At 44.3% G+C, this 26,596-nt stretch overlaps 1 protein-coding gene and 1 long non-coding RNA gene across 3 annotated transcripts in view; one reads left to right on the plus strand and one right to left on the minus strand.

Moving 5' to 3' along the window:
• Positions 1 to 2,112: 2,112 nt before the first annotated feature.
• The window catches only part of LOC120594371 (uncharacterized), a 42,023-nt gene continuing 17,539 nt past the window's right edge, over positions 2,113 to 26,596 (minus strand). Inside the window, exons 3-4 of one of the 2 annotated variants that reach the window (XR_005650555.1) lie at positions 18,706 to 18,939; positions 2,113 to 2,391 (exon numbers count right to left, since the gene is read on the minus strand). This is a non-coding gene — a long non-coding RNA (uncharacterized LOC120594371). Of the gene's footprint in view, positions 2,392 to 18,705; positions 18,940 to 22,067; positions 22,285 to 26,596 lie in introns of those variants that run through there. The other variant, XR_005650557.1, reaches the window with a different exon arrangement.
• LOC120594294 (glycine receptor subunit alpha-4) lies at positions 5,327 to 26,314 on the plus strand. The gene is made up of 9 exons (XM_039852306.1): positions 5,327 to 5,397; positions 8,887 to 9,017; positions 9,302 to 9,369; positions 10,007 to 10,230; positions 10,369 to 10,451; positions 11,958 to 12,098; positions 14,996 to 15,210; positions 19,820 to 19,969; positions 26,033 to 26,314. The coding sequence occupies exons 1-9, from the start codon at positions 5,327 to 5,329 to the stop codon at positions 26,312 to 26,314; spliced, it is 1,365 nt and encodes a 454-aa protein (XP_039708240.1).

Below are 26,596 nucleotides of genomic sequence, written 5' to 3' on the forward strand. Positions count from 1 at the left end.
AGTGTCTCTTTTTTCTAAGCCATGTAATAAATGCCCAATTCAAATATTCTGAGAGGTACTGAAGCCCTGTACCACTGTTGATGACTCATGCAGAATCTTCTTGGAGAAAGAATTACAATTGATCCTTAAACAACAAGGATTTGAACTGTGCGGGTCCACTTATACATGTATTTTTTTCAATAAATGTGTACAGTACTATAAATGTATTTTCTTTTTCTTAGGTTTTTCTTAATAACATTTTCTTTTCTATAGTTTGCTTTATTGTAAGAATACAGTATATAACACATATAAAATACAAAATATGTGTATGTTATGATAACATGGTATGTGTATGACTGTTCATGTTATTGGTAAGGCTTCAGGTCAAAAATAAGCTATTAGTAGTTAAGTTTGAGGGGAGACAAAAATTATATGCAGATTTTCGACTGTAGGATTTCAGTGCCCCTCACCCCCACATTGTTCAAGGTTCAACTGTACTTTACTATCCCACTAGAATGTAAGCTACATGAAGGATGAACTTCATCTGTTTTGTTCACTGTTATATCTCTAGCACCTAGAATATTTGGTGTATGATTTGCACTCAATAAATATTTGTCGAGTTCATGTATTAATTAGTGGGAAAGTTATCCATTCCACACAGTAAATATTTATTCACCTTTCCAAATTCTGTTGCTTTTATGTTATATAAAGTCTTCACACTTATACGGCATAGATGATCACAATCCACAAATAAGTGAAATAAGATATTCATGAGCATGATCAGAAGTGAAAAACAATTTACTTTTGAGGAGAGGAATGATAAGGCCCTATTATCTCTGAAAAAGGTTGTTTCAGAGTTATGAGAGCCAAGAGATAAGGATAGTCAATGGAAGATCTGTGGAAACCTTAATAACTCTCCTGTACACCTAGTGAATTACTCTAAAGTGACTGATGGGATGAGTAATGATTCTGAGGGTCCAGCAGGGGAGAAATGGTGTATACCTGGGTGCTAGTCAATATACCTTCCCTGGCTGGAGCTAAATCTTTCTGTTGTCCTCTGGACACTAAACAGCCCAGCAACAGAGACAGGATCAGTGCTCGCTAGTGCTATCATGGTGCTGATACCTGGTTTCTCTTTGAGGACTGGGGAGGAGTTCAATTAACTTCTCCATGGGCTTCCCCCACAAGTTTAGATACCCCAGGCTTTGTCTGCAAAATCCATGTCTTAAGAGAGCACCGAACATGTCTAACACATCTATCATTTTTTTTTCTTCTTCCTTCCTCAAGCTAAATCAAGGACTGCGAAACTCCTACCGCCACTACAACCTGTACACACTATGCATGCACACTATGAGTCTGAAGGGTGAAAGGGCTTCCTGCCTCTGCCAGCAGCACTCTCTCAGCACCAGAGATTGAGCCTTCACTTTCGAGTAAACTGTCACATCCTTGGAAGTTGAAAATGACCCTGAAAAGAAAAACACACATAGCAAAAAGGTGCAGCCTTGCTCTTTTGAGATTCAACTAAAATTCCGTGGTCCTCTTCAGCAGATTTTTTAAAAAGGCATCTGTCTTTTATTTCACACACACACACACACACACACACACACACACGCGTACGCATGCACACAACTTCTTACCCCAATGCTTCTGAAAAGTAGCTAATGCTCTGGGAATTTCCTCAGATTGGGGGCAAAACTTGCTCTTCGAGGTACCCCTCAGACTGCTTTCTACTTCAATAAGTGGGATAGGCAAAATGGCGGGGGGTGTCTAGGAAGGTTTGCCAAATGATTCTTCAACTTGGCCCCCAAAATTAAGCCCTAGAAGTCACTGAATTCACCAGATAATACCATCCCAACACAGACACTGCTCCTCAGACTGAGGTTTCAGGAAACTTGCTTGTCAAGAGGGTGCAATTGCAACTTGCCTTACATAGGGCTGAATTGTGACACACTTTTTCCTGGAATGAAACATTTATGAAAATGTGCTTAATCCATTTTTAGCAGCTCCATAGTTTGTTTGTTTTTTTTTTTTCAGGATGAAATAGTATCTTTCATCCTGGAAAAAAACATTTTGCTTGTGGTAGTTCTACATAACCTCAACAATGCCAGTCCTTGGACCAATATGACAGCCAATTAATTGCAAAACAGGAAATGGGTGTAATACGTTTTGGTGCATGAAGATTCATACACAACCATAAATTGATAATAAAAAGAAAAAAGACTGGACACAACTTTGTACCTTTCTCAGACCAGAAAATACTGAGGTCATCGTGAGAGAGTAAAGCTTCTTGTTGGTACAGGGAACTCTCAAATAGGCATCTCTCCTGCTGCTTATCAACTCCTAGGAGCAACCTATCCAATTCTTTGCTTCTCTTTCCTCCTTTCTTCTCCTAAAGAGTCCACTTCCAGCAGCCTAGAAAAGCCAGACATTTGGTCAATGAGACAGCCTCTCATAAGAAGGGATCTTTCTTCCCAGCAAGCTGATCCTGCTCTGCTCTCAGCATTCAAGGATCCCACTGGGCACACAGAAGGTGACACCAAAACAATGTACCCATCCTCAGGGGCCTATGTCTTCCATTAGCCAAGAATTCCAGATGACCGAGTGTGATGCTACAGGCCTAAAGGACAAGGAAAGGAAAATCGCTTCCTCCTTTCTCCTTATTACCATTACCTCATGCTGGCCTTCTGTGTGTCAAATTTCTCATTCTTGTTTTACAAAGATGCAGAGGCACAGTTAAAAGCATCTCTGGATGCATCTTTTAACATATGTATACTAATTGCCTATAATATGCCATGCTCTGGGCTGGGCCCCGGGGATTTGGTGAATAATACAGGAAGCTCATGGTATAGCCTCGTAGAATAGTGAGAGAGAGAGGCAAGTAAGTACGCACTGTAATGGAATGTGAGGGGTGCTGGGACAGGAGAAGGCCAGGGTCATTTGGGAACACATTGGAGGTCTCCTAACCCAGACCTGAGAAGAGGTAAGGGCAGTTCAAAAAGTCCTCCATGAGAAAGTGACAAAACTTATTCTAGAAGGATGAGTAAGAGTAGAGGGAAGAGTGCTTTGGTAGAGGGAACAATATGTGAAAGTATGCAAAAGCTGGAGAGACAGGCGAGTCTAGATGCATCAGTGGGACAAGAAGAGTGACTAAATCATGAAGCACCTTGAACCTCAGCCTAAGTGCAGTAGGGAACAGTTGAGGCAGCAGAAGTGACGTGATTAGGTTTGTAAAAAAGAGTGAGTTGAAAAGAGAAGACAAGTGTCTCCCAAACCACCCATCCCCACCTGCCCTTAGTTCCTTAGCCTGGAGTCCTGCCCTGGGAAATTTAGTAAGGCTTGGTTCCTGCCTTTGGAATAAAGATTGTGATGCTAACAGAAAGCAAGGAAAGAGGGAGAGGAGAGAAAAAGACTGCTAACGATGTTTTTAGGAAAATTAGTGCTTTGTATTTATTGGCCATATAAACATTATTTGAGGCTTGTAATGCTTCCAGCTCTGATTCCAAAAGCCCAGGTCCCCCATCAACATTTCAGCATGTATTCTTTAAAATTATCTTCTTTCCCTTTCATTTGTGGTTTAAAAATTCCTCTTCTTTAATAATTACACAGACACAAGAGAGATGCAGCACAAGTTCCACCCATCACTGCCTTGTCTCATTAATCACTCTATGTACCCAATGGGCCCCAGCTGAGGGGCTTGCAATCCCCACAAATCCCTCTCTGGTGAGGCTGGGAGGCTGTGAGCAGCTCTGGGATTGACCTCTATAAAGTGCCATGGACATGTCCCCCCAGCACACACTCAGAACTCAGCAGAGGGGATGTATGAGTTTCCACTGAAGAAGAAATGAAAACCGTTGGCTTCTCACTGTCATGATTTAGGAGGAGAGAGTGAGATCATGGAGATGATGAGAGGTTGAGAAAAAATAGGAATGGAGAGAAAGTGAGGGCGAAAGAAGAGAAGGAGACAGACATAGAAGATGAGACACAGAGGAGAAACGGGGAGGGAAATGGAGATGGAGAGAAGATAGGTGAAGGAAAGCTTCAGGGAGAGAGGGAGGCAGAGAATAGAGCAAAAGAGGGGAAAAGGGAGGGCTTCTTGGGGAAGTCCCAGAACAGTTTTGATGATGCATGGGCAAGTTTGAGGAAGGGTCCGTCAGGGGATGCTGTAAGCAAATGGGCAGAGGCAAGAGAGGAGATGGCCACTCTCCCTGCCTTTCTCCTCTGTCCAGGGCTGCTGGCCTCTAGGTCATTGCTCTTGGCCCCCTTGACTCCTCCGAAGCTTGCAAAGCCTGCTGTGTGCCAGGCCTGCCCTGACAGTAACACCTATTGCTTACCCATAGCCGAGGAGGCTGGAGAAAGGGTTTTGGAGAAAGGATTCGAGAGCTACAAAGGGCCAGCCAGGCTTACCAGAGACAACCTGAGGGAGGGAAGCAGAAAGGAAAAACGACGCACATCTGCAAGGATGAAGGAGCTGAGGCAGACAGGCAGACAAAGAGACTGACAGGCAAGCAGACCACATATGAGGAGGAATCCGAGGTTCCTCTATATCCTCCATCCCCTATGCCTCCATCCAGAGGGTTGAAGAAAATCTACCCTTGCCTTTGGCCTCCTCTACCTCACCTCCTCTCAGACCTGAAATTATCAGCTTGAGAATACCCAGTGCCTCCTCTCAGGTATTTTTACCACTTATAAAAATCATTAGAACTTTACAGTTCAGCCCTGGCTTGGCTCTGGGTTAAAAGGGAAGCTGCCGGGGAAGCAGAGAGCAGAGCATCCTGCATGCACTCCAGCTGGAGAATTATAAGCTGGACAGAACACCTCAGGCCCTCTCCAGGTGGCAGCGGCAGTCCCAGCCCTTCTCCAGCACAGGATGCACTCCAAACCCCATTCCAGCTGCTGGTGACTGTGCCTTTAAATTGCTGCTTTCAGAGGGTGCATCTGGGGGGAGGCGGGAGGGAGGGAAACGTCTTCCTACCAGTCTCCCTTCCCCCTCCCCTCCAAGACTCTCCAGGGTTTGGAGAGTGATTGCTGCCCAAAGAGAATCTCTTCCAGCTCTGGCTGGCAAGCTGAGGCCCTCCGGAGCCCAGGCGAGCCAGAGCAGGAGCCAGTAGGGTTATTTGTGTCAGGATCATTTCCAGGGGGAAGAGTTCTAGCCCCTGACTGATAATAGCAGGGCAGAGGAGAAGAGAGCAGAGAAGAAAGAGAGCGCTCACAACTCCTAACCCAGCCCCGCGGGCTCCTTGTGAGCTGACCAAGTTGGAGGAAGGCTCTGTACTTTCAACGGTCCCTGCAGGATATCCCCTCTCACCTTGGCAGCCAGGCTGAGAAAGGGCTCCAGGGTCCCTACGAAATGACAACTCGCCTTCCTGCAATCCTCTCCTTCCTTCTCCTCTGGACCCTGCCAGGGCAGATCCTCCTCAGGTGAGCTAAGTGGGGGTGAGAAGGAGGTGCATGCAAACTCTGGCGGGGGATGGGGTGGCACAGCAGAGGTGTCTGGAACAGTTTCCTCTAAGTTTGCAAAAAGCCCACAGTCTGGAGAGCTCCAGGGGCAGACACACCTCTCCCCAGTCAGGACCCAGGAGCCTTTCATGAAGTATTTCAGGGCTCTGGAGCCGGTGGGAAGGCTTCTGCATGGATGAGAGATTTCTGGGCCTGGAGAGGGGCTAGGTACCTGAGCCCTAGAATGAAGGCCATCTGCCAGCCATCCAACCCTATCTCCCTACCAGCTTGGCCACACACTGCTGAGATCCCTAAAAATGACACCAACATCTGCCAGCTACCCACCCAAGAGGCTTCAAGTAGCAGGGTGTTTGCCTAAAACCACATAAAAATGAATCTGGGCTGCCCATACCTTGGCCTTCTGCAGTCGCCTTGCCTGTGTACACATGGCTGTTGGCTGTCCCTGGAGGAGCACTAAATGGCAGTCATTTCCTGGCCTCATGGGCAAGAAATGCTCCCTATAAATGTCCCCTAACTCATTCCCACTTTCTCACTAGACCAGAAGGCAGTCTAGGTGGACAGGATGATCTAAGGAAGAAAGATGGCTGTGGTTTGGGCTGAACTGGTCATAAGAAGAGTACCTCTCAAAGTGGAGGAGGGGCAAAGGCAACCACAGTATGCTCTTCCTCTTAATTCGAGAACACCAGGAGACGATTTGCCTCTGAGGAGCCTCCTGCCTCACTGCTTCCAAACACATTGGCTGACAGGCAGGGATGCAATGTATGTGACGCCGGAAACTTCTGAAGAGTGAAAAGGAGCCCAAAGTAGAATGGCAGCTCAGCTGCCTCCAGGCCCAAGCTCCAGCAGCAGCATTCCCACTTGAGCAATTAAACCAAGACAGGCCCTTAGGAAGTCTTGAGTCAAAGTCCATTATTATACATATATGGAAATTAAAGCCTAGAGAGGGGAAGTGACCTGTCCTATGTCATTCAAGTACCCAGGAGCAGAATCAGAATTCTCTCCCGGCTCCACCCCAGGGCTTTGCATGAGCAAGATTTTCAGCTCTGGAACCTCTCAAGTCTGCCAGCATTTAGGACTTTCCAGGAATGAAAGGGAGGAAGTAGTGGCTATACACAGTGACTCTGGTTTCAGGTCCACAGACAAGGTAACCCCAGAATAGAAGGGCTGCAACAGAGGTTGGGGCCCAAGATAGCTGAGCCCACAGCCTGTGCCAGGGTCCTGGGGATGGGGCTGGGGCTACCAGAAGAAGTGACCTGAGAGTAGGACTGAGGAAAGTGGTAAGGGTCTGGCTGCTCTGCATGCAGGGCCATGTGGCCTGCCAGCAGGCAGGTGGTTGACGGCCAGCAGCACCTGGTCAGTGTGGATACCCTGTGATGAAGCCATGGACTTCTGCTTGCCTCATTCCCACCACTAGCCTTCTTGGAGTTTCGATCTCCTTAGGCCACCTGCTCTAGCAGCTTCTGCTTGGAGCCAAGGTGGCTTCTGTGTCCAGGATAAAGACTTCCTCCTACTCAGGGAATTCAAGGAGGCAGGACTTTAGGACGTCAGGGTGTGGCTTCCTTGACCTTTTCCCACTCTGGTTCCTTTCCTTGGCAGCCAGCCATGGCCCGCTTGCATCATGGTATTGTGGTAGATGAACTTAGTTTTGAAGTCAATAGCTCTGGGTTCGAATATTGACTTTACAATTTACTAGCTCTATGATCATGAACATGTTGCTTCACCTTGCTGATTCTCTCTTCATCTATATAATCAGGATAGTAATGGAACTTACTGAGAGGATTGATGTGGACTGATGTGAGAACTAAACTATATAAGGTGAATAAAGCACTTAGCATGATGCTTTGGCTATTTTTATTATTCTTTTACTGACGGGTGCAGATATTTACTGTGAAAGAGGAGCCTGCTCGCTCAAAGGAGACTTGAATCCAGAAAGATTCAAGTCACCTTGCTGCCAGCCCCACAGGAACTAGCTTTAACCTCTAAAGCAGTGGTGATTGCAGGAAAAGCAGGAGGCATGGGGTCCAGCCAGGAATCCAACCTGAGCTCAGATTGAGCCTCACTCTTGCACTCAAGGTTTTGCTGAGCTCCTGGTCCCTCCTCTAGCTGTTGACTGGTAAACAAACAAGCAGGCATGTGGAAGAAGCTTTGCTGCTCTTAGAGGAAAACTTGTCAGGGGAAAAATGGAGCTGGCCTCTAGGTTAGGCCAAAGCACACTGGCTCTTTCCTTAAAATCAAGCTGTTGGAGGAGGGAAACTGAACTTATCAGCATGGCCAGCCTACTGGGAGACTTGTCCATGCTCATAGAGCCTGCTTCCCCACTATTTTGTTGCCAAGATGAGTTTACCTGCCTGCAGCTGCCATAACCCTGAACTGTGGTCCAGCTCAAAACATAGCTTCCTGCTGGAGCAAAGGCCAGAAGCCAAGCCTCCCTCTCCAGAAGCTGGGCCCTAGCTCCTGAGCAGCTCAGCATGAAGACCAAGCAATTGAAAACAACTCTCAGGGATGCAATTATCCTTGAGCACTTCCCATTCTTGGCTAGGCCAGATGGGCAAAACTGCCATGGCCACATTATTTCTAGTGAGTCATCACCCTTCTTTGAGTTCATTCAAGGCATCTTCAGAAAGAGAACACTGGATAAGTCCTCAGCCTTAGGTCTGAGTCCTAATCCTGTCACTCACCAGCTCCGAGACATTGGGCAAGTCAGCCCTCTTTTGGTTTGTTTGTTTCTTTTAGATTCCACATTTAAATGAAATCATGTGATATTTGTCTTTCTCTGACTTATTTGACTTAGCATAATACCCTCTAGGTCCATCCATGTTGTTGCAAATGGCAAGATTTCGTTCTTTTTTTGCTGAATAATAATATTTCATTGTATATATGTGCAATTTCTTCTTTATTCATTCACCTATTGATGAACACCTAGATTGTTTCCATACCTTAGCTATTATAAATAATGCTGCAGTGAACATACGGGTGAATATATCTTTTCAAATTAGTGTTTTTGTTTTCTTCAGCTAGAAACCCAGAAGTAGAATTGATGGATTATGTGGTAGTTTTACTTTTAATTTTTTATGGAACCTTCATACTGTTTTCCATAGTGGCTATACCAATGCACAATCCCACATGTTACTCCTCCTTTGGAAGCCTCAGTTTTCTCATCTGTAAAATGAAAATAATAGTCTTCGCTCCCATCACACTGAGAATGGTGAAGGTAAAAAAAAATCTAATATATGTGAAAGCCATATTTTAAAACTAACTGTTGAGCTGCCATGTTGGCTTATGACTGTTTCTGTTCTCCTCATTTTGCAAATGGGCACCCAAAGACCCATCTTCTCCCATCCTCTTGCTTGATGGGGAGACCAGCCAGAGGTGGTTGGGGACAGGAAAAGAAAGGGTCTATGATAAAGGCAGAATATAACTGGCCTCAGGCTTTTTATCTCTCCTGTCCAGGGTGGCCTTGGCAAAAGAGGAAGTCAAATCTGGGACCAAGGGGTCCCAGCCCATGTCTCCCTCTGATTTCCTGGACAAACTTATGGGGCGGACATCTGGATATGATGCCAGGATTCGGCCCAATTTTAAAGGTAAGAAGAATTTATCTTACAAAACTCTTCCCTCCCCACTCCTTTTTGGAGACACACTGCTGAGCCAGCTCCTATTGTCTGCCCCAAAAATAAGAGGTTGGAAGTATAGGGCTAGTTCTTACAGCTCAGAAGAAGCCTCCCCTCCCCATTGCCCATAGACCTGTGTAGCTGGCACTGCCCTCTCCCAGCAGTGTTCTGGCCTCAAGCTCAGAGAAGGTGTCCTGGAACCTGCTCCCAGCCTCCTGGAATGCCCTGCCAATATAGCTGTTCTTTGCTACCCTTAGGCCCACCTGTGAATGTGACCTGCAACATCTTCATCAACAGTTTTGGTTCCGTCACCGAGACTACCATGGTAAGGTCTTCCTGTTTCCCACATCCATTCTAGGGTGAATGGGAGAAGCCTTCCAAAGAGAAAATCTTTTCTCCCTCTGCTGTCCTCTTCTAGTTTCGTGGTCGTGGTTAAAGCCACAGTATGTGTGAAGTGGGTCACTGGGAGGAAAGTTTTCCCCAGCCCAGGGTTTCAGCGTAAAGGCAGACTAGCTTAAGCAGCAGACAGTCTGGCCTAAGGATAGCTTGGTACAGAGCACAGACTTTAGAATCAAAAAACCTGTGTTCAAATTTTGACTCTCCCGTCAAATAGCTATGTGATCTTAGGCAGGTTATTTAAATTTCTCCTTGTCTCAGTTCCTTCATCTGTAAAGTGGGGGTCATAACAGCACCCTCATCACAGGGTGAATGTGAGATTTAAATGAGATGATGCACATAAAGAAAGCACTTGGTAGCGTCTGGCACATAGTATTTAATAAATGTCTTTTTCCTTTCCCATCTGTGCCATATTAACCCGTCAAGTTCCTTCTCCAGTGGAAAATGCCCATTGCCCCTGAGATGTGATCCCAGCATTTCCTCCTCATGGCCCTCCTGCCCATGTAGGCTTGTTGGGCCCCTGAAATAGCACTGTCTCTGATGGGCTCATCTCTACACCCTCCCAGGACTACCGGGTTAATGTCTTCTTGCGGCAGCAGTGGAATGACCCACGCCTGGCCTACCGAGAATATCCTGATGACTCACTGGACCTCGATCCTTCCATGCTGGACTCTATCTGGAAACCAGACCTGTTCTTTGCCAATGAGAAAGGGGCCAACTTCCATGAGGTGACCACGGACAATAAGTTACTGCGCATCTTCAAGAATGGGAATGTGCTCTACAGCATCAGGTGCACCTGGTGGGCGGCCAAGAGAGTTTAGGTTAAGGGGAAGAAGCAAGATGGAAGTTGAGGGGTTGGAGGAGGGTCCTCTGTGTTGTGCTGGGCCCCAACAAGCTGATGTCACATCTTTTTTATTGTCCCTGCCAGGCTGACACTCATTTTGTCCTGCCCAATGGACCTCAAGAACTTCCCCATGGACATCCAGACCTGCACGATGCAGCTGGAGAGCTGTAAGTATTCTTAGAGAGTCATGGAGCAAGGCCTGGGATCCTAGCTATTAACCCATCTCATGATATTTGAGACAGGTAGAGGGCATCCCAGAGTGAGGAAAAACTTTGCCAAGAATATGTCAGTTATTGACACAGATGAGACTAAGAGCCATGTATTTTTCCCTCCCCATACTATTTGCTGTCCTGGCTGTTCTACAGGGCCCTAGCCTTACATACAAATGTGCTTGTGCTGCTTATAGGCCCGGATGGTAGCTTTCAATTTGAGAGATACTTCATCTGACCAAAGATATGCTCCTCTCACAGTGCCTGAAATAATTCTACCTCAACTCCCTCCTCAGTTAAGACATCCAAGATGCCTATAATCATGTCAGAGTTGGCAGGGATGGGGTATTCTCTGAACCCTGATTCCTCACGAATACAGATAACTTTTGTAGAGAGATAGGCAGTTCTAGGCATGGGACAGTGCCCAGAGTAGCAAGGCCAGCAAAGGGCTAATCTATGGCAGAGGTGCCAGTCTGTAGAAGCTGCCCCAAGTATAGAGAAGCTAAAAGACAACAAGACTAAACTGTCACCTGTATTCACTCCTTTGCCATCTTCTGAGTGAGGTGAGACTGCGAGAGCAGGAGACATTCACTCAGTCCTCAGAGAAGAAGGCTCATCAGGCTATTTCCAGCATATAATAACTTTGATGGCTAGAATGTATCCTATGTGGTCAGCTCTTTAGACTTCATAAACCATTTTCACGTCCAGGTTCCCATTATCCTCTCACAACTCTAAAAAGTAGGTGTAGCATTTTGCAGAAGGGGAAGTAACTTGCCCAAAGTCACACAGCTACCCAGGGCCAAGGCCTTGTTCTGGACACCTGTGAGTCCTGCTCTTTCTGCTCCCATTTCTACCTGACATGTATGAATATGGTCATATATATGGCAGGAACCTTCACAAATTGCTAGCTCTCTGTGAACAACTTAGCATGTTCTGATGTTAGCTCTCAATTTGCCCCAGTTCAGGGCCCTGGCTAAAAGTCTATGGTGTGCATATTGTCCCATGCATGACTGGCAGGGTATAAATAGCTCTCTCCTCCCTGGGGTGAGGTAGCAGAAGCCCTGGCTCTGAAGCTGCCTTGGCTTGAGATATGTGGTTAGTACACATGCTTACTCCTCTGGGTTTGAGATGTGGCAGGAGGTTCCCAGCTGGGTTCCTTGACATTTTCCCAACCTTTTTGACCTACTTTCTAAGTCTGCCAGAATATCTCTTCGGGCCTTTCTAAAGCTTGAGAACTAGGTAAGGGAATAGTCTAGAATCTTTCCAATTTACCCACTTAGTATGGGCCCATGAGACAGTAGGCCAAGTACCCTCTTCAGAAAGGTTTCCCTTTCTAAGATGAGCATGAAGCTCCTAAAACCCGAGCCTTACTCCTCATCTAGTCTTTCCTGCCACTTCTAACCATCTCCCTACCCCCACCCAACACCTACACTCTGCAGCTTTCTGCCATCTCTGTTATTTCAGTTGGCTACACCATGAATGACCTCATGTTTGAGTGGCTAGAAGATGCTCCTGCTGTCCAGGTGGCTGAGGGGCTAACTTTGCCCCAGTTTATCTTGCGAGATGAGAAGGATCTAGGCTATTGTACCAAGCACTACAACACAGGTAAAAAAACAGGATCTTTACTGGCTTGGACTCACAGGAGGGTCTCCAAATGGCTGAGGGGAAGGTGGCAAGACAGCCAGCCTCTATGGAAGGTCCAATCTGTGCCAGATGTTGTGCTAAGTGCCTTACATGTCTTACCTCATTATGGTAAGGGTTATCGGCCTCACTTTTCAGAAAAAGAAAAGTGAGTTTCTAAAAAGTTAAATCAAAGCTCATGTTCTTATCCCTGTCACATGCTGCAGAACAAATGGGCCTGTGCCAGTGAGTGGCAGGAGTGTTCCACCTGTATTGGATCTGGCTTTGCGGGGAAGGTAGGGACTCTACATCTGGGAGTAGTCAGTGGCTACACTGAACCAGGAGGGAATAGGCCTTTGGCACTGGCCAGCTTCTTGCCCACATCTTCTACTATTGCCACAACCACCCAATTCTCTCGAACTGGCTTGTGTTCCCAGGTGTGAAACATAGGCCAGGAAGTACGGAGGGGCTGCCTGAGCATCCACCCCCTGCTGCTTCCTCATCCCCCATGCCGCCCCGTCCTATCCCTGGCAATTTGGCTGCAAAGAGCTATGAGCCTGAGATAGAGGCTACAGGCTGAAGAGGGGAAATTGTGGGTACCTCCTATGGTATGCTGACATGCTTTGGGTGTCACCCTATGAATTTCTTTGTTTGTGTCTGTGAGAATGCGAGAAGTGGGGAGAGGAACAGGCTATTGAATTTAGAAAATGCTGGTGGGACTAGAAATTGGTATAACCCTTATTGGGGAAAAAAACACTTGGCAATTCATATATAGGTCAGAGGTTTTTAAACTTTGATGTGCGTTATATCCCCCTGAGGAGCCTGTTAAAATGTTGATCCCTCGGCTCTACCTCTCCGAGATTCTGATCTGTGTTTGAACAACCATCCTGAGAATTCTGATGCAGGTGGTCCAGGGGGCACCGTTTGAGACACTTTAATCTAGAAGCTAAAATATTTTCCCTCCCTGTTGATCTAGTATTTCTATTCCTTGACATTTATTATAAGGAAATATTCTAAAATATAATATCGACTTTAGACCCCAAGAAGGTTCCTGGTCACTGTTTGTACTAACAAAAACTTGGAATTGCCCTATCCACCAATAGGACAGAGAGGTTAAGTAACTTACACAGTGCATCTGCTTGGTGAGGTATTACTCAGACTTTTAAAAGAATGCTTGCAAGTTGTTTGTATCGACATGGGAAAAAAACAAGTGGAAAAGATTTTATTCGAAGTTGTGTATACAGATGATTATATTGTGGTAAAAGAAACAAATCAAAATGCATAGTTAAAAGTCCTAAACTGAAATAGTACAAAATGTTTCTAAAGTAGTGTGATACATTGGATAAGAGAAAGAATTTTGGTGTCAGAGCTGAGCTTGAATTCTGGCTCCACCATTTACTAGTTGGGTACCCTTGAGAAACCTAATTTGATCTCTTCCAGCCTCAGTACCCCTATCTGTAAAGTGGAAAATAATAATTTTAACTGCCTTAAAGAATTGTTATGGGATTTAAATGTGATTAAACTATATAAAGTCAAGGCACTTTGTAGAGGTTTGGTAAATGTCAGCCTGTGAATATTATTATTCCTTGTCTACTTCTCACTTTTTTCTCTACTAAACAAGTATGAATTTTATCATGAAAACAAAATTGCTGTTACCAAAAAATGAAAAAGAAAAGAAAGGAAGGAAGGAAAGAAGGAAAATATGAATACTTAGCAAAGGCATGTCATGGCAAGAAGCCTGAGGTGAGGTGAGGTGAGGTGGGGTGGACTCAGGGAACAGTAGATCACAGTATCACACCCTGGCATGTCAAAGCCATAATCAGTCATTGATGAAATCACTAGCCTTGGGGAATCAGACAGGCTTGATAACAGCAGGCCTAGGCCAGAGCTTCTACTTCTGGGAGGAGCTCCGAACCAGGGCTTTTTTAGCTTCGGAGTATGGGAAGCATCACACACTAAAGTAAAAATGGGTGGCAGAGGAGGCAGAGCATTGGTACATGTGCCTGGAACCAATGCACTTTTTGTTAGTGGACTAGAATGCTGCTGCCTGATGCTCTATGGGAATCTGCTGGCCGGTGTCCAGAGCTGGTCTCTGTTGGACATTGTTTCCAGGTGTTTGCTATCTGGCTGCTCTCACTTGGTTAAGACACAAGAAGTGTTTATTTCAGTGAATCATTGTTTCTAGAGAGCTTCTGGGGTACCAGCAAGCTCAAGCAAGGCTGCTGAGATTTGAGCAGAGTCTAAGCTTATTGCTTTGTTAATAATGATCACAGTACCAGCTATCTATGTGCCCGACACCTCAAATACATTATGTCATTTAATTCCCACAATAATACAGTGATGGAGTTGATATTTATTACTCTGTTTTACAGGTAAGGAAACCGAAGCTCAAAAAGCTTAGGTGTTTTCATAGACATGGACAATGAACTAGTGGTTCGGGGGAGGGGGGACGGTGCACTGCAGAGGAGGAGGGAAGGAGGAAAAAATTTTAAATGTTAAAAATAATTTTTTTTTTAATTAAAAAAAAAGCTTAGGTGTTTTGCCTGGGATTACATAGCTAGTCAATGGAAGGATTCAAACCCAGGCAATCTGACTCTGGAGCCCTCCTGCTTTTAATCTTCTTGCTGTGCTGTCATGTGGAAGGCTTTCTACTGGAAACTAAAGTGCTGTGAACAGGAGGTCAAGTCCTTGATGGTGTCTCTGAGAGCTTCCTCAAAACATACATTTGGCATTCCCTGGGGCCATTTTGAAAGGTTCGTTTATTGGCCCCGCCGAGGTACCCAGAGGCTGGCCCTCAGAAATAAGACTGCCTTAGCCCTGCTTCTCGGGCTCAGCTGCAGGCTGGGGACCTGGGACCTCATACGTCACCTCTCTCCTTGCAGGGAAATTTACCTGCATCGAGGTAAAGTTTCACCTGGAACGGCAGATGGGCTACTATCTGATTCAGATGTACATCCCCAGCCTACTCATCGTCATCCTGTCCTGGGTTTCCTTCTGGATCAACATGGATGCTGCCCCTGCCCGGGTGGGCCTAGGCATCACCACTGTGCTCACTATGACCACTCAGAGCTCTGGCTCCCGGGCCTCTTTGCCTAAGGTGAAGAGACATGCTGGAGAATTTGCTTGCCATAGAGCTCCCCACTTCTCATCTATCCCCTGTTCCTTCCTGTTCACTATTTTCTTTGGATATAAGGTAGAGAAGAGCCATTGAGCAAGAACAAGTGGCCTGCATTCTCTTCTCCCACAACATATTGCTAACAGTGTGGAAGCTTGGGTTGCAGATGCTATTGGTAGAGATAGTGTCTGACTTACTTTGACTTTCACCAGGAAATACTAGCATGTCCAAGATCAAAAGACTTAGTGAGTAGAAAGTCTCCTTCCCTCCTGGTACAGTTGAAGACAATACAGCCCAGAGAGACAGAATGACCTCAAGGTCATGGCCCACAAGAAACAAAGAAATACAACGATGTTAAACCTACACCTGTCTCTTACTATGTCAGAAATTAGATACTATTACAAAGAGTTCTAGAGACAATGTCTGTTCTTTTGGGATGAGAAAATGTTAAGGTAGCAAAAGGTAGCAAATAGCAGTTAAAGTCAGGGGACTCTGATCTTCTGGAGTCTGGTGATGTTTTGATTATGCAGAGAGATTTGTGCTGGTGGGACTGGGCCAGGTTTTCCCTGCCTTGTCTCTTCATGTAAGGAATTTACAGTTCACCTCAAAAGCTTTATAGCCAGCAAGGCTCTGAGAAAATCAAGGAGCAAGTCTATTCACTAATTTCATAAATAAATATGCTATGTACTATGTATCAGGCACTGTACTTGGGAGAAATCATGGGAAGCAAATGCAACACAGTTTCTTGTTGATCTTATAGTGAACATATTCCTTCTTGCTCTGATTTGATGGGAACCAGGCCCTGTGATCTCTATTCTCCCAGAGCTTATTCCTAAGAAGACGTTTACTGAGAAGTTAAAAAGGGAGTAATCTGAACATCCAAATTATCATATATCCAATTTGCTATATGAGGGTGAATAGTGGTTAAGAGAAGGGGATTAGACTCAGGCAGATTTTGAGTTAAATCTCAGCCTCATCATTTATGAATGGTAACTTTAAGTAAATTTCTTAACCTCTCAATCTCCTCTCCTGTAACATGGGAATAAGAGTATTAACTTTCCATAGGGTTATTGCAAGAAATAAATAAAACAATGTATTAACACAGAACAGTGTTTGGCATATAATAATCACTCAGTAAATACTAGCTATTGTTATAATTATTAGGTATCAAAGTAGAAAGAACTGAGTAGGAGATCTAGGGCTAAAGCAGCTGGTGGTGATCCCAATTATTTTTGAGATGCCAGGAAAACTTCGAGGTAGTCTAATGCCTCTATAGATAAATGGTGACAAATTTCAAATTAGGATCAAGTGTCCGAGGGGTAATTGTCAGATATCTTTCCCTATAAATGTGTTTCCTAAAGGAACAGGGGTATCGAGAAGGGGCTGTGATGGCTGTCTTGTGGTAGTATAAAGACCAGAGGCAGAAAAGTAGTTCAGACTTAGGAACCCTTTTTTTAATTTATTGCCACTGCCACAAAAGGAGATTTTTCTCTAACTCAGGGAGGTATTGCAATTTATGCCTTATTTTTGCCAAGAGCACTTCCTTTTCTAGCCCCCTCCTGTGAGTAAGCACAATCAGTTTGCTCCCAGGAATCACTTAGTTTCCTCATTTGGAAAAAATAGACTTCATTGGAGGGTTTTGTTTTGTTTTGCAGCATTTGGTGCCTTCTCATCAGATTTTGATGACCTTTTCATGGCCTCATTGGCCAGTAAGCAAAATATGTAGGCATGCACCCCAAACTAAATAGTTTTATTGACCAGCCCCACAGAGCAAGGGACTGAATAAGTCAAGGAGCTTCTGCTCACTCTTGGATTTGTGTAACATTAGATGTGGTGAGACCCCCAAGGGAAGAGGTGGGGCCAGTTCAGGATCTTCTGAAAACTACCCTAATCCCACCCCCACTACAACTCTAGTGTCCAGGATGAGAGAAACAAAGGCTCACTGTGTAAGAGAACTCAGGTAGGATGGCTGTTCTTTATGCTCCCAGGAAATCACTCCTTTGCCATAATGAGACTCCCAAAGGCACTGATCACTGTCTCTTTGGCAGGCTCTTGATCTATACAACTGCAGGTGGCTCAATGCAGAATGGAAAGGCTAAATGGAAGTTTCTACCAGTCTTACAGATTACACCTAAAGTCACAGCAGTCAGAGGAACTACCCAATTCTCTCGAGATCCTGTTATCTAAATGGTCCATAGTTCTTGGAATAGGTAGTAGTGAGGAGGGAAAAAAGAGCAAACAGAAGCCAGCAGAAACAAATACATTGCTAAACCATCTATCCACCCATTCATTCATCCATCCACCCATTTATCCAGCCAAAAAATATTTACTATTTTACTATTACAACTTCCAGGCACTCAACTAGGCACTGGGGATTGAACAGTGGACACGATAGAAATAGTCCCTGACATCAAAGAGCTCAGTTGTCTTTGATGAATGCTAAGAAAGTGTAGATAACCTGGGCACATATAGCAGAGACAACCAACCCAGACTAGGATGATTAGGGAAGGCTTCCCCAAGGATATGGCACCTGAAGTGAATATTTAAGTAAAAATTATTGAGGTAAAAGAGAGAGATAGAGAGAGATTGTCTCCTTGGGAGACCATTGAAATAGTTCACTATGGCAGAGTCATAGACTGCAAGGGGTGAGACAAGGCTGAAGCAGTAGGCAGGTGCTACTAAGGTGTCATGCTAAGGGAAGTATAAGGGTAATAGAAAGCCAAAGAAGGGTTGGTAGCAAGGAAGTGATACGATCAAATTTATATTTTCAAAACAAAACTCTGGCTTCTGTTTGGAGAACACATTGGAGGTGGCAAGCATAGATGCAGAAAGGCCATTTAGGAAACTGTTGCAGTCCTTCAGATGAGCTAGGACAGTTAATGGATGTATTCTGGAGATATTTAAGAAGTATTATTGATACACTCATCATTAACAACAGTTTCTTCCTGCTGCTTAAAGTGTCCTTTTCTTTCGATGGTCCAAAGCCCTTTATGAACCTCCCTTGTCATTACCCCATTGTCAATCTTTATAGCAGTTACTCGACATCCCTGGGGGCACAATGGGACTGGGAGATGGTGAATGAAATAGGATGCCCTCTTTGTAGTAGATAGCAAAGTGGAAACACCAAAGGATGCTTAATCAGGGTTGCCTAGCAAACCACCACCACCACCACTCACCTCAGTGGAGTTGTCCTAAAAGAAATAGAGCAGGATTTCTCAACCTTAGCCCTGTTGCCATTTTAGGCAAGATAATTTCTTGTTGTTTGTGTGTGCTGGTGTGTGTGTGTGTGGGCAGGGGGGTTCCTGTGCATTGTGGATGTTTAGCATTGTCCCGGCCTTTACCCACCATGTCAGTAGCCACCTCCCCCCTGCAAATTGTGCAAAAATGTCTCAAATATTGCAAAATGCCCTTGAGGGGGTCATCCCAGCTTAAAAACCATGGAGGTGTAAGGTTTATCCAGTGAGACCTGCTCCCTACCTGGAATCTACAGTACCTTCACTGTCAAACATTGTAGAGGCTGGTTGGTGAAAGAGGTTGTCTGTCATCAATTTTGCTCCTGCTGGGAAGCCCCCTAGGGTGATCTCAGCAGCTCCAACTATGTAGGGAGTCAATCTAGTTGAGCAGGTGAGAGGACATCATAAATCTGAGTTCTGAACCCTCTTTTGGCCCCACCCAGCCTCGACCCTGTTCCAGAAGAGGTGAGTGTTCAATCTGCACAAAAGAAATGAAAGAGAAAAACACTTAATGGATGCCAAGGCAGGTAGTGAGAGGAGAGCACTAAGGACTGGATGGGTGATGCCAATGGTGCCTTGAAATCAGAGAAGTTTCCAGAGCCGGGGGTGGGAGGAGGCAGCACTCCCTCAGGATCCTTGCCCTGTTCTGCTCTCCAGTGTGAGAAATGAGGCCCCACCTCACCACTGAGCTCCACTCCTCAGCAGGGCCTCTCACAAAGAACAGCAGAAACAAAACAAAGTGTCACGGGAAGAATAGGGGTGGAGGAGGGAAAGGAAGGAACTCCCAGTTTGAAATTGAGACTGCAGCCTAAGTAAATGGCAGTGCCAGTGAATTGAAAGCCCAGAACCCCACACCCCAAGATTACACCTTTGCACTGGGTAATCATGGCTAAGACTTTTCCTCTCTAGGCTATAAGTGTCCTTACATATCTCACATGGGAATAACGAACCTGCCCAATTAGCACCGTGACTGTAAGGACCCTAGGAGATAACAGAGAACCAACAAATGCAGCATTCATGTTCATTGCTGTCATTGAAAGAAAAGAACCAGAAGATAAGAACAAAAAGAATAATAAGAAGCAGAATCATAATCAGAAGTACAAAAAGAAGAAAGAAAGGCAAAGAAGTGTAGGGAGGAAAAGCAGATGCAAGTGGAGGGTGGAGAGTGCAGAGAGGTGAAAGATGATGCACAGCCCAATCTCTTTGACATGGGCCCTCAGACAATGGGACGTTATGGAAAGCATCTTCAGGATAAAACTGAAGAAAAATAAGCAGTTGATATGGGCTGGCAATCCACCGGATAGGTCATGGACCAAGGACTCCAAGAAGATTGACTACTCTGTTCGTGGATGTTGCAGGTGTCTTACGTGAAGGCAATCGACATCTGGATGGCTGTGTGTCTGCTCTTCGTGTTCGCTGCCCTTCTTGAGTATGCTGCTGTCAATTTTGTCTCCCGTCAGCATAAGGAATACATGAGACTTCGAAGAAGACAGAGGCGCCAACACATGGTTTGTATAACTAGGAAGGGGCCCACTTCCTTTCTCCCCAGGACTCCTTCCTTTCTACTACTCTCCCACAAATCAAGACCCAACTTAAGGCTGCAAGATCTAGATAGGCAACCAGGAACACTTGATTCTAGCCCCAGGCTGGTCGCAGATAAGCTAAGTACTTTAACCCCTTTGATTCCATTTCTTTATCTGTACAAAAGGATATCAGTCCCTGTAGAGCAGTAAAGTAGAATGATTATGAGCATGAGAACAGTGCCTGGCACATAATAAGCACTGAAAAAAAAATGTTAGCCACTATTAGAACCTTATCAAGTTAGTCAATATGAAATTGCTTTCAGAATTAGTAATGGTCGCTCCTACCCAGGAGAAAGGTACCCCAAGTTGCCATTTACTGATTGGTGGTTAAGAATTCAAGGGTCATACATTGGTGCTTTTCTAGGGGAGCATTATAAAAGGGTCCCCATAGCTAAGCTGGAATTGAAAAACTGCCGTTTGCCTCTTCTGGCTGTTGAATTTCTTCACCTTGATCTTCATTGGACACATCAGAATTGTTGGGTATGAGTTGTTGCTCTCTCTCTCACTCTTTTTTGTTAACCCCATTTCTTCTACAGTAGAGTGATCACCTGGGGAAATTGGATAGTGATCTGGTTGTCATGACAACACAGGCAGTTTACCCCATTGCCCAGACAATAGGTGCTAGGTATGTTGTCATGGCAACAGAGGTGCCTGGGCCGCTCTCACAGAAGCTTGTGCCCAATTATGAGCAAAACCAAAAGCCTTTGCTGAGCTACATACTAGTCGCTTAATCATCAGACACAGAGTTCTGGTCTGTCTTAAGCTCTGACTCCTTGTTTTCTGCTTAATCTGGAGGTCCTAATGCCAAAGAAGCAAAAGCATATGACCTCTGAGGCAGGAGGAGGGGGAGAAAATAATGATATGAGCTCCCATTCAGGGCCACTCTAAGCACTAAGGCTCTTCTCTCCTCCTAACACCCCACATCCCACCTCAGATGCTCCTGGGGTACCCCTACCATATGTCCTCACTAAAAATATCTCACAAACTACCTCTGAGATTTCACACCCCTTTCTAAGGTCCCTTTCTGCTGAGGGCAGGGCTCCTAGTTTCATTTAGCAGTTTCTAGAAATTTATGAATTTTAAGAGTTTATTTGAACCATCCTATGACATATGCCAGGAAGCAAGATCTCAGAATAACAGTTACGCCGTTTCTTTTGTGCGCTTGAAATTAAGGAGGGAACACAAGAAAGATTACATAGAGGTGGGGGAAAGCAAGGTAAGGATTGGATTAAATCTAGTTAACAAGGTTATGTGCTCTCTTGAGGATGGTTATGGCTTATTTTAAAGGTGTATGAACCTAGATGCACAGAAACAATGGACAGGGCTTACTTAAGGCAAAGATAAGACTTTTACTAAAGTAATATGTCTGGGGCATGACTACCTACCATGACCTACCCAGTTAGGAACTTATGGTCAGATCAACCTGTGAGGTTACTTTCCATAGTACCCCTTTTTTTTTCATTCACAGTTCTCCCTTTTGGTCATAAATCAATCCAAAGGATGCATTGATGACCAACTTTCTGTTCAGATAGTGTGGTCTTACAGCACTAGGAAGGCTCATTCCTAAGAAGTCTCAGTATTGTCATTGTCTTGTTAACCATTGGGGATAGGGCAATGCCATAATCATGGAACCTGAGTGGAGGTCGAATTTTTCCCAAAAATGGAAGGGCAGATAAATGGAAGGCAGTCAGATCTTAGGGCCTTCATTGAGAAAAAAACTCTGGATCATTTCTATCCTCTGGACTATCATAATGCAACTGTCTCATTTTTATGTATTTGGCATCTAGTATAACATTTACATAAGCCATAAAAATAATATTAACAGTTATCTTATACATGTTTAAGTAATCATAAACGGTTGGACTATAAAGAAAAAAAACAAAAAACAAGTATAACTATTATTATGGCTAATATCATTAGCAAACAGGTAAAAACAATCAAACATGGATTCTGAGTTCAATATCAATCCATAGAAAATATTTTAATAATTTTATTTTTCAATTACAGTTGGCATACAATATTATATTAGTTTCAGGTGTACAACATAGTGATTAGACATTCATATTAGACTTACGAAGTGATCACCCCAATAAATCTAGTCTCCATCTGACACCATAGAAATATATCAATTCTTGCCCAGCTTTAATCCTTTAGTTGGGCCCTGGGAAGCACACCCTCTAGTGGAATGATCCATAACTGCATCTCCTTGAGTGGGACTCATTCTTCAAAGAACCTGTAAGCTTTTATTGCCAAGGGTTAGAAAAAATACACAGACTTAACAGAAAGGCATAAGGATGTACCCTTTTCTAAGCTAATTGCCCTTACCTCACCTTTAGCTATGTCAAACCTGCCTGTAGTTACCAAAATCTAATTTTTATAGGAGTTTTGATCTTTATGCCTTCTCAATGCCTATCTTGGAAGAGCAGGCTGCCAACCAGTTCCAGAGTCCTTTTGCCAGCTAAATTGCCTGTGTGGGTGTCCCAACAACAGAAGACTGCTGCAGTTACTATAGAGCTACCTCAGGTTAATACTCGTCCCACCATCTCCCTTGCACTTCTCAGACCCCAACTGCCCACAACCTATCCCTTCCTGATTATATATAGATTGATCCTGATCTCATAATGGAGTTGATCCTAACCAGTGCTCAATTATGACAAAGTTATAACAGCGGCCTGGGCTCTGCTTAGACTCCTGGATCCTGCCTGAAAGGGGGCTGGGCTTATTATTAATGTAAATAAAACCTGAAAATCAAAACCTGTGCCACTAGTCTATGTCCCTTTTCAAGTTTCCTAAAGCCATTGCCCTCCCAGTAGAGTGGTAGTGGGGTGGGGATCCTGGAGGTCACTAAGCACGCTGGAAAAGCTTATGTAGAGTTAATCCATTTCTAGAACCTCTGTCTTGGCCTTACTGTTCCTGCTAGAGAATCAACAGTCTTTAGTCTGAGAGGAGCCATTTTATTAATCAAATACTTTGAGAAATAGGAGAAATTTAAGAATACTGCCAAGTCCTCTCCCTCTCCCAGCAGCCCCTCCAATCTCTTCACTTCAATACCTATCACTCAATATCTATCACTCTTTCCCATCTCAACACCTCACCTCCCACACTGTGCATTTCCTCCCCAGCTTGGTTTTGGAATATCGTCCCTCTCTACCTCCCCAGCCCTCCACTCTTAGAGATAACTGCAACAAAAATGTTCTATTTCGATAGCCATGGAAACCACAATGTGGTGTTTAAGTCCCTATTGTCCCTCCCTAACACACACACACACACACACACACACACACACACACACACACACACTTCAGAATTGGGCCTAAATAGATAATACCCAAATCCAGTACCCCTACCCTTGGATTTCAGGCCACTCATCTTCGTTCTCTCAACTACAAGTGGTACAATACATTATTTAAAAAGCCAAGAATGGCTTACTCTATCAGCCATATTTTCTCTCCTGTGTGAGAAAAAATTTCAGCCTGGGAAGTATTTCCAAATAATTCTCTTTAGACTTACTGTGATTGGAGAAAAGGGAAAATAATTAGATCTATAGAAACAGAAACAGCAGTAGGATTCAACTTTTTCTTTTAGAGCTTTTTGCAAACAGATTATTCCGTATTTATATCCTCTAGCTGGTGGGGGATGGGGGCAGCGCGGAGGGGATCAGAATGAGCAGTGGAGAACAGGGGATCTGAGGGACCCTGAACTAGAAAGCAAAAAATAAAATCATCTTATTTAACCTTCCACATCCCCATTTTTCAATTACTTGGGAGATATTTTGTTTGCCTCTGGTTCTTCATCTCTAAAATGGGTCCCGCACAACCTCTCAGGCAGGAATACTGTGGAAATAAATTCAGGAATACAGGTGAGGTGAGCAAAGGCCTTTGGTGACTGAGGTTATATAAATAACTTAGAGCAGAGAGCTAAGGCTTGCCCCATTATAACTCTGGGTCAAAGCACAGCCACAGTAGTGAATTGCCTCTGACCTACACACATATAGCTCTCTCCACAGAGACTGGCAAAATCAAGGATTAGATAGCAAAGCTCTCTGGTGGGCAGACTTAAAAGAGATTCTTTCCTATGCCAAATATGCCACTCTTTCTAGATGCTGAAGGGCATCAGGACATTGTGCAGGTATGGGGCAAGGAGTAATTGTTTTTTTCTGCCAAGCTCTTTGTAACTGAGTACATTCTCTTCTGAGTAGACTCTTCGGTTTGAGACCTTGAGAGGGTGCTGGCTTCATGCGAACAAAGCCATTCCCTGTCCTATAATCTGAAGCATGTGACTTATCAGACCATTCATTCATTCAACTGCTATCTACTGGGCACATACTAGATGGCAGAGACTGTATTAGGCACTGGAGACACAGCAGTGAACAAGACTTTCCCAAGTTTTACTATGAGCCCACAGGAAGCAGAGAAAGAGATGGGATCTGTTGGTGAATCTCTGGCCTGAGCTTGCCTGCCCCTGATGCCCAGTGACAGGCTAGCCCTTCTAGTGATGTAATATCAAGGATCACTGGGACCCACCAGATGAACATCTCATCTATGAAGCCACTTTTCAATGTGTTACTACAGCTGCAGAGGTCCCGTTATAAGGAATCTATGATGTCCTCCTAACTGCACGACATGTGTATAATCTACTTTATCCACAGTTTATGTATATCCATGTCACACCCATTTGATATGCATACACTTATTCTGTTTTAGCACTGAAAGTTCTCAATCGCAGGAAGCCCTCAGTCCTGGGCAAACCGAGAAGGTAGCTGGAACCATCCCACAAGAGGGCATTTCACTGCTGGTGGCTTCTTAGATAGCTGAAGCTTTTACTTCTATAAACATTAATACTTTTAAAAATTGTAATCACCTTTGAATAAAGTATTTCTAGGTTCTGATGTATACTTACCTGTCTTCTGTTTAATTTCCAAGCTATGAACTATCACTGATGGCAGTGTGTCCTTTAGAAGTAGACAAAATTAGGCATGTTTGGGTTGTATATAAACTAAGACTAAATAGGCTCTGAGTGGGGGCCCAAAGCTTTCTTATATGCATAAAGCCCCCTCTATTGATCACTCAGGGACTTTGGTTCTCTCTCTCTTTCTCTCTCTCTCTCTCTCTCTCTCTCTCTCTCTCTATTTTCATCACCATCTCCATCTCCATCTCTATCTCTAGCTTTCTGTCATTATTTCTTGGCTCACAGCTTTATTATAGCTACTTAAAGTTGTCAGCTGACTATTGGATAAATGAACTTTGTATAGTCTGCTACGTTGCTTAGTGCTTATATAAAATTTACTTCTTCAGTGTTAATGTGTTCATCACAATTCATGTACTATAGATGAAGGAAATGTGTATTGGGTAACAAATGTTACCCTAAATGTACTGATCCTTATGTCAAAATCTGCTGGTTTGCAAAGAAATATATGTATCTGCAATAGAGTAATCAACTTTATCCTCATTTGGATAACTCACTAGGTTATTTAAAACTTTTGGAATTTTCAGCTTTGAGCTGAGATAAACCATTTTTAAAAGGATACTGTATACAAGGAGAATTAATTCTGCAGTTCTTGAAAATCATTAAAGTCAAGTTCACCAAGTCTAAAATTTTCAGCTGTGCTTTCTAAAGCTTTCATTGTTCTGTTTATTCTGTTTATTATCAGTCAGAGATAACGACGTTGAGACATTCCTCCCTCAATGAGTCAACACTTCACTGGGTTTTAGATGGCTCTAAATGATGTTATGCATTTTTAAAAGGCAGCTAGGGGCTTATCTGCAAGTGGAATCGCAACATATACCATGTGTACCATGTATAACTGCTTAGCATACATGTATCTCATGGGTAGTTTTGTGGCTATAAAAAAGCATGCAGTGGGCCTGTGTACCCAGACACCTAATCTGCATAACCTCACCTATGGGATTTTCGTGTGCGACCTGGTCTCTATCACTCTGCCATAGACGTATGACCTCAAGTTTTGCTTTTTCTTCCATGTAATTCCAGGAAGAAGATATCATCCAAGAAAGCCGCTTTTATTTCCGTGGCTATGGCCTGGGTCACTGCCTGCAGGCAAGGGATGGAGGTCCGAAGGAAAGTTCTGGAATTTATAGCACCCAGCTTCCAGCCCCTCTTCTAAGGGAGGGAGAAACCATGCGGAAACTCTATGTGGACCGAGCCAAGAGGATTGACACCATCTCTCGGGCTGTCTTTCCTTTCACTTTCCTCATCTTCAACATCTTCTACTGGGTTGTCTATAAAGTGCTACAGTCAGAAGATATACACTAGGCACTGTGAATAGTGTGTAGTCTAGAGAATCCAGCTGTTGGCTTCCTGCTTCCTCCTGGGTGGGCTTTCCCCCTCCATTAGATTCCATCAGGAGCTTGGACAGTTCCTTCCTGATCTCTCAATCAGAACTTCATCAGCCAATCCCAAAACTCTGTGGGTTTACATTGCATAATGCCAATGGTGGCTGTACTTAGAAAGATGGTTTGTCTACCCTAATCCAGAATTTCTCCATGCTATCTCATTTCTCAAGAGAGCAAGTTTTGGCCATGTCCCTGGGGCCAG

This window comes from Pteropus medius, unplaced genomic scaffold (genome assembly GCF_902729225.1).
Source record: "Pteropus medius unplaced genomic scaffold, Ma_sr-lr_union100, whole genome shotgun sequence".
NCBI classification, from domain to species: Eukaryota; Metazoa; Chordata; class Mammalia; order Chiroptera; family Pteropodidae; genus Pteropus; species Pteropus medius.

Coding starts and splice junctions, on each gene's coding strand:
- LOC120594294 (XM_039852306.1), top strand. CDS start 5,327: ATGACAACTCGCCTTCCTGCAATCCTCTCCTTCCTTCTCCTCTGGACC. Junction 9,370..10,006: donor CCGTCACCGAGACTACCATG/GTAAGGTCTTCC, acceptor ACACCCTCCCAG/GACTACCGGGTTAATGTCTT. Junction 19,970..26,032: donor GACAGAGGCGCCAACACATG/GTTTGTATAACT, acceptor ATGTAATTCCAG/GAAGAAGATATCATCCAAGA.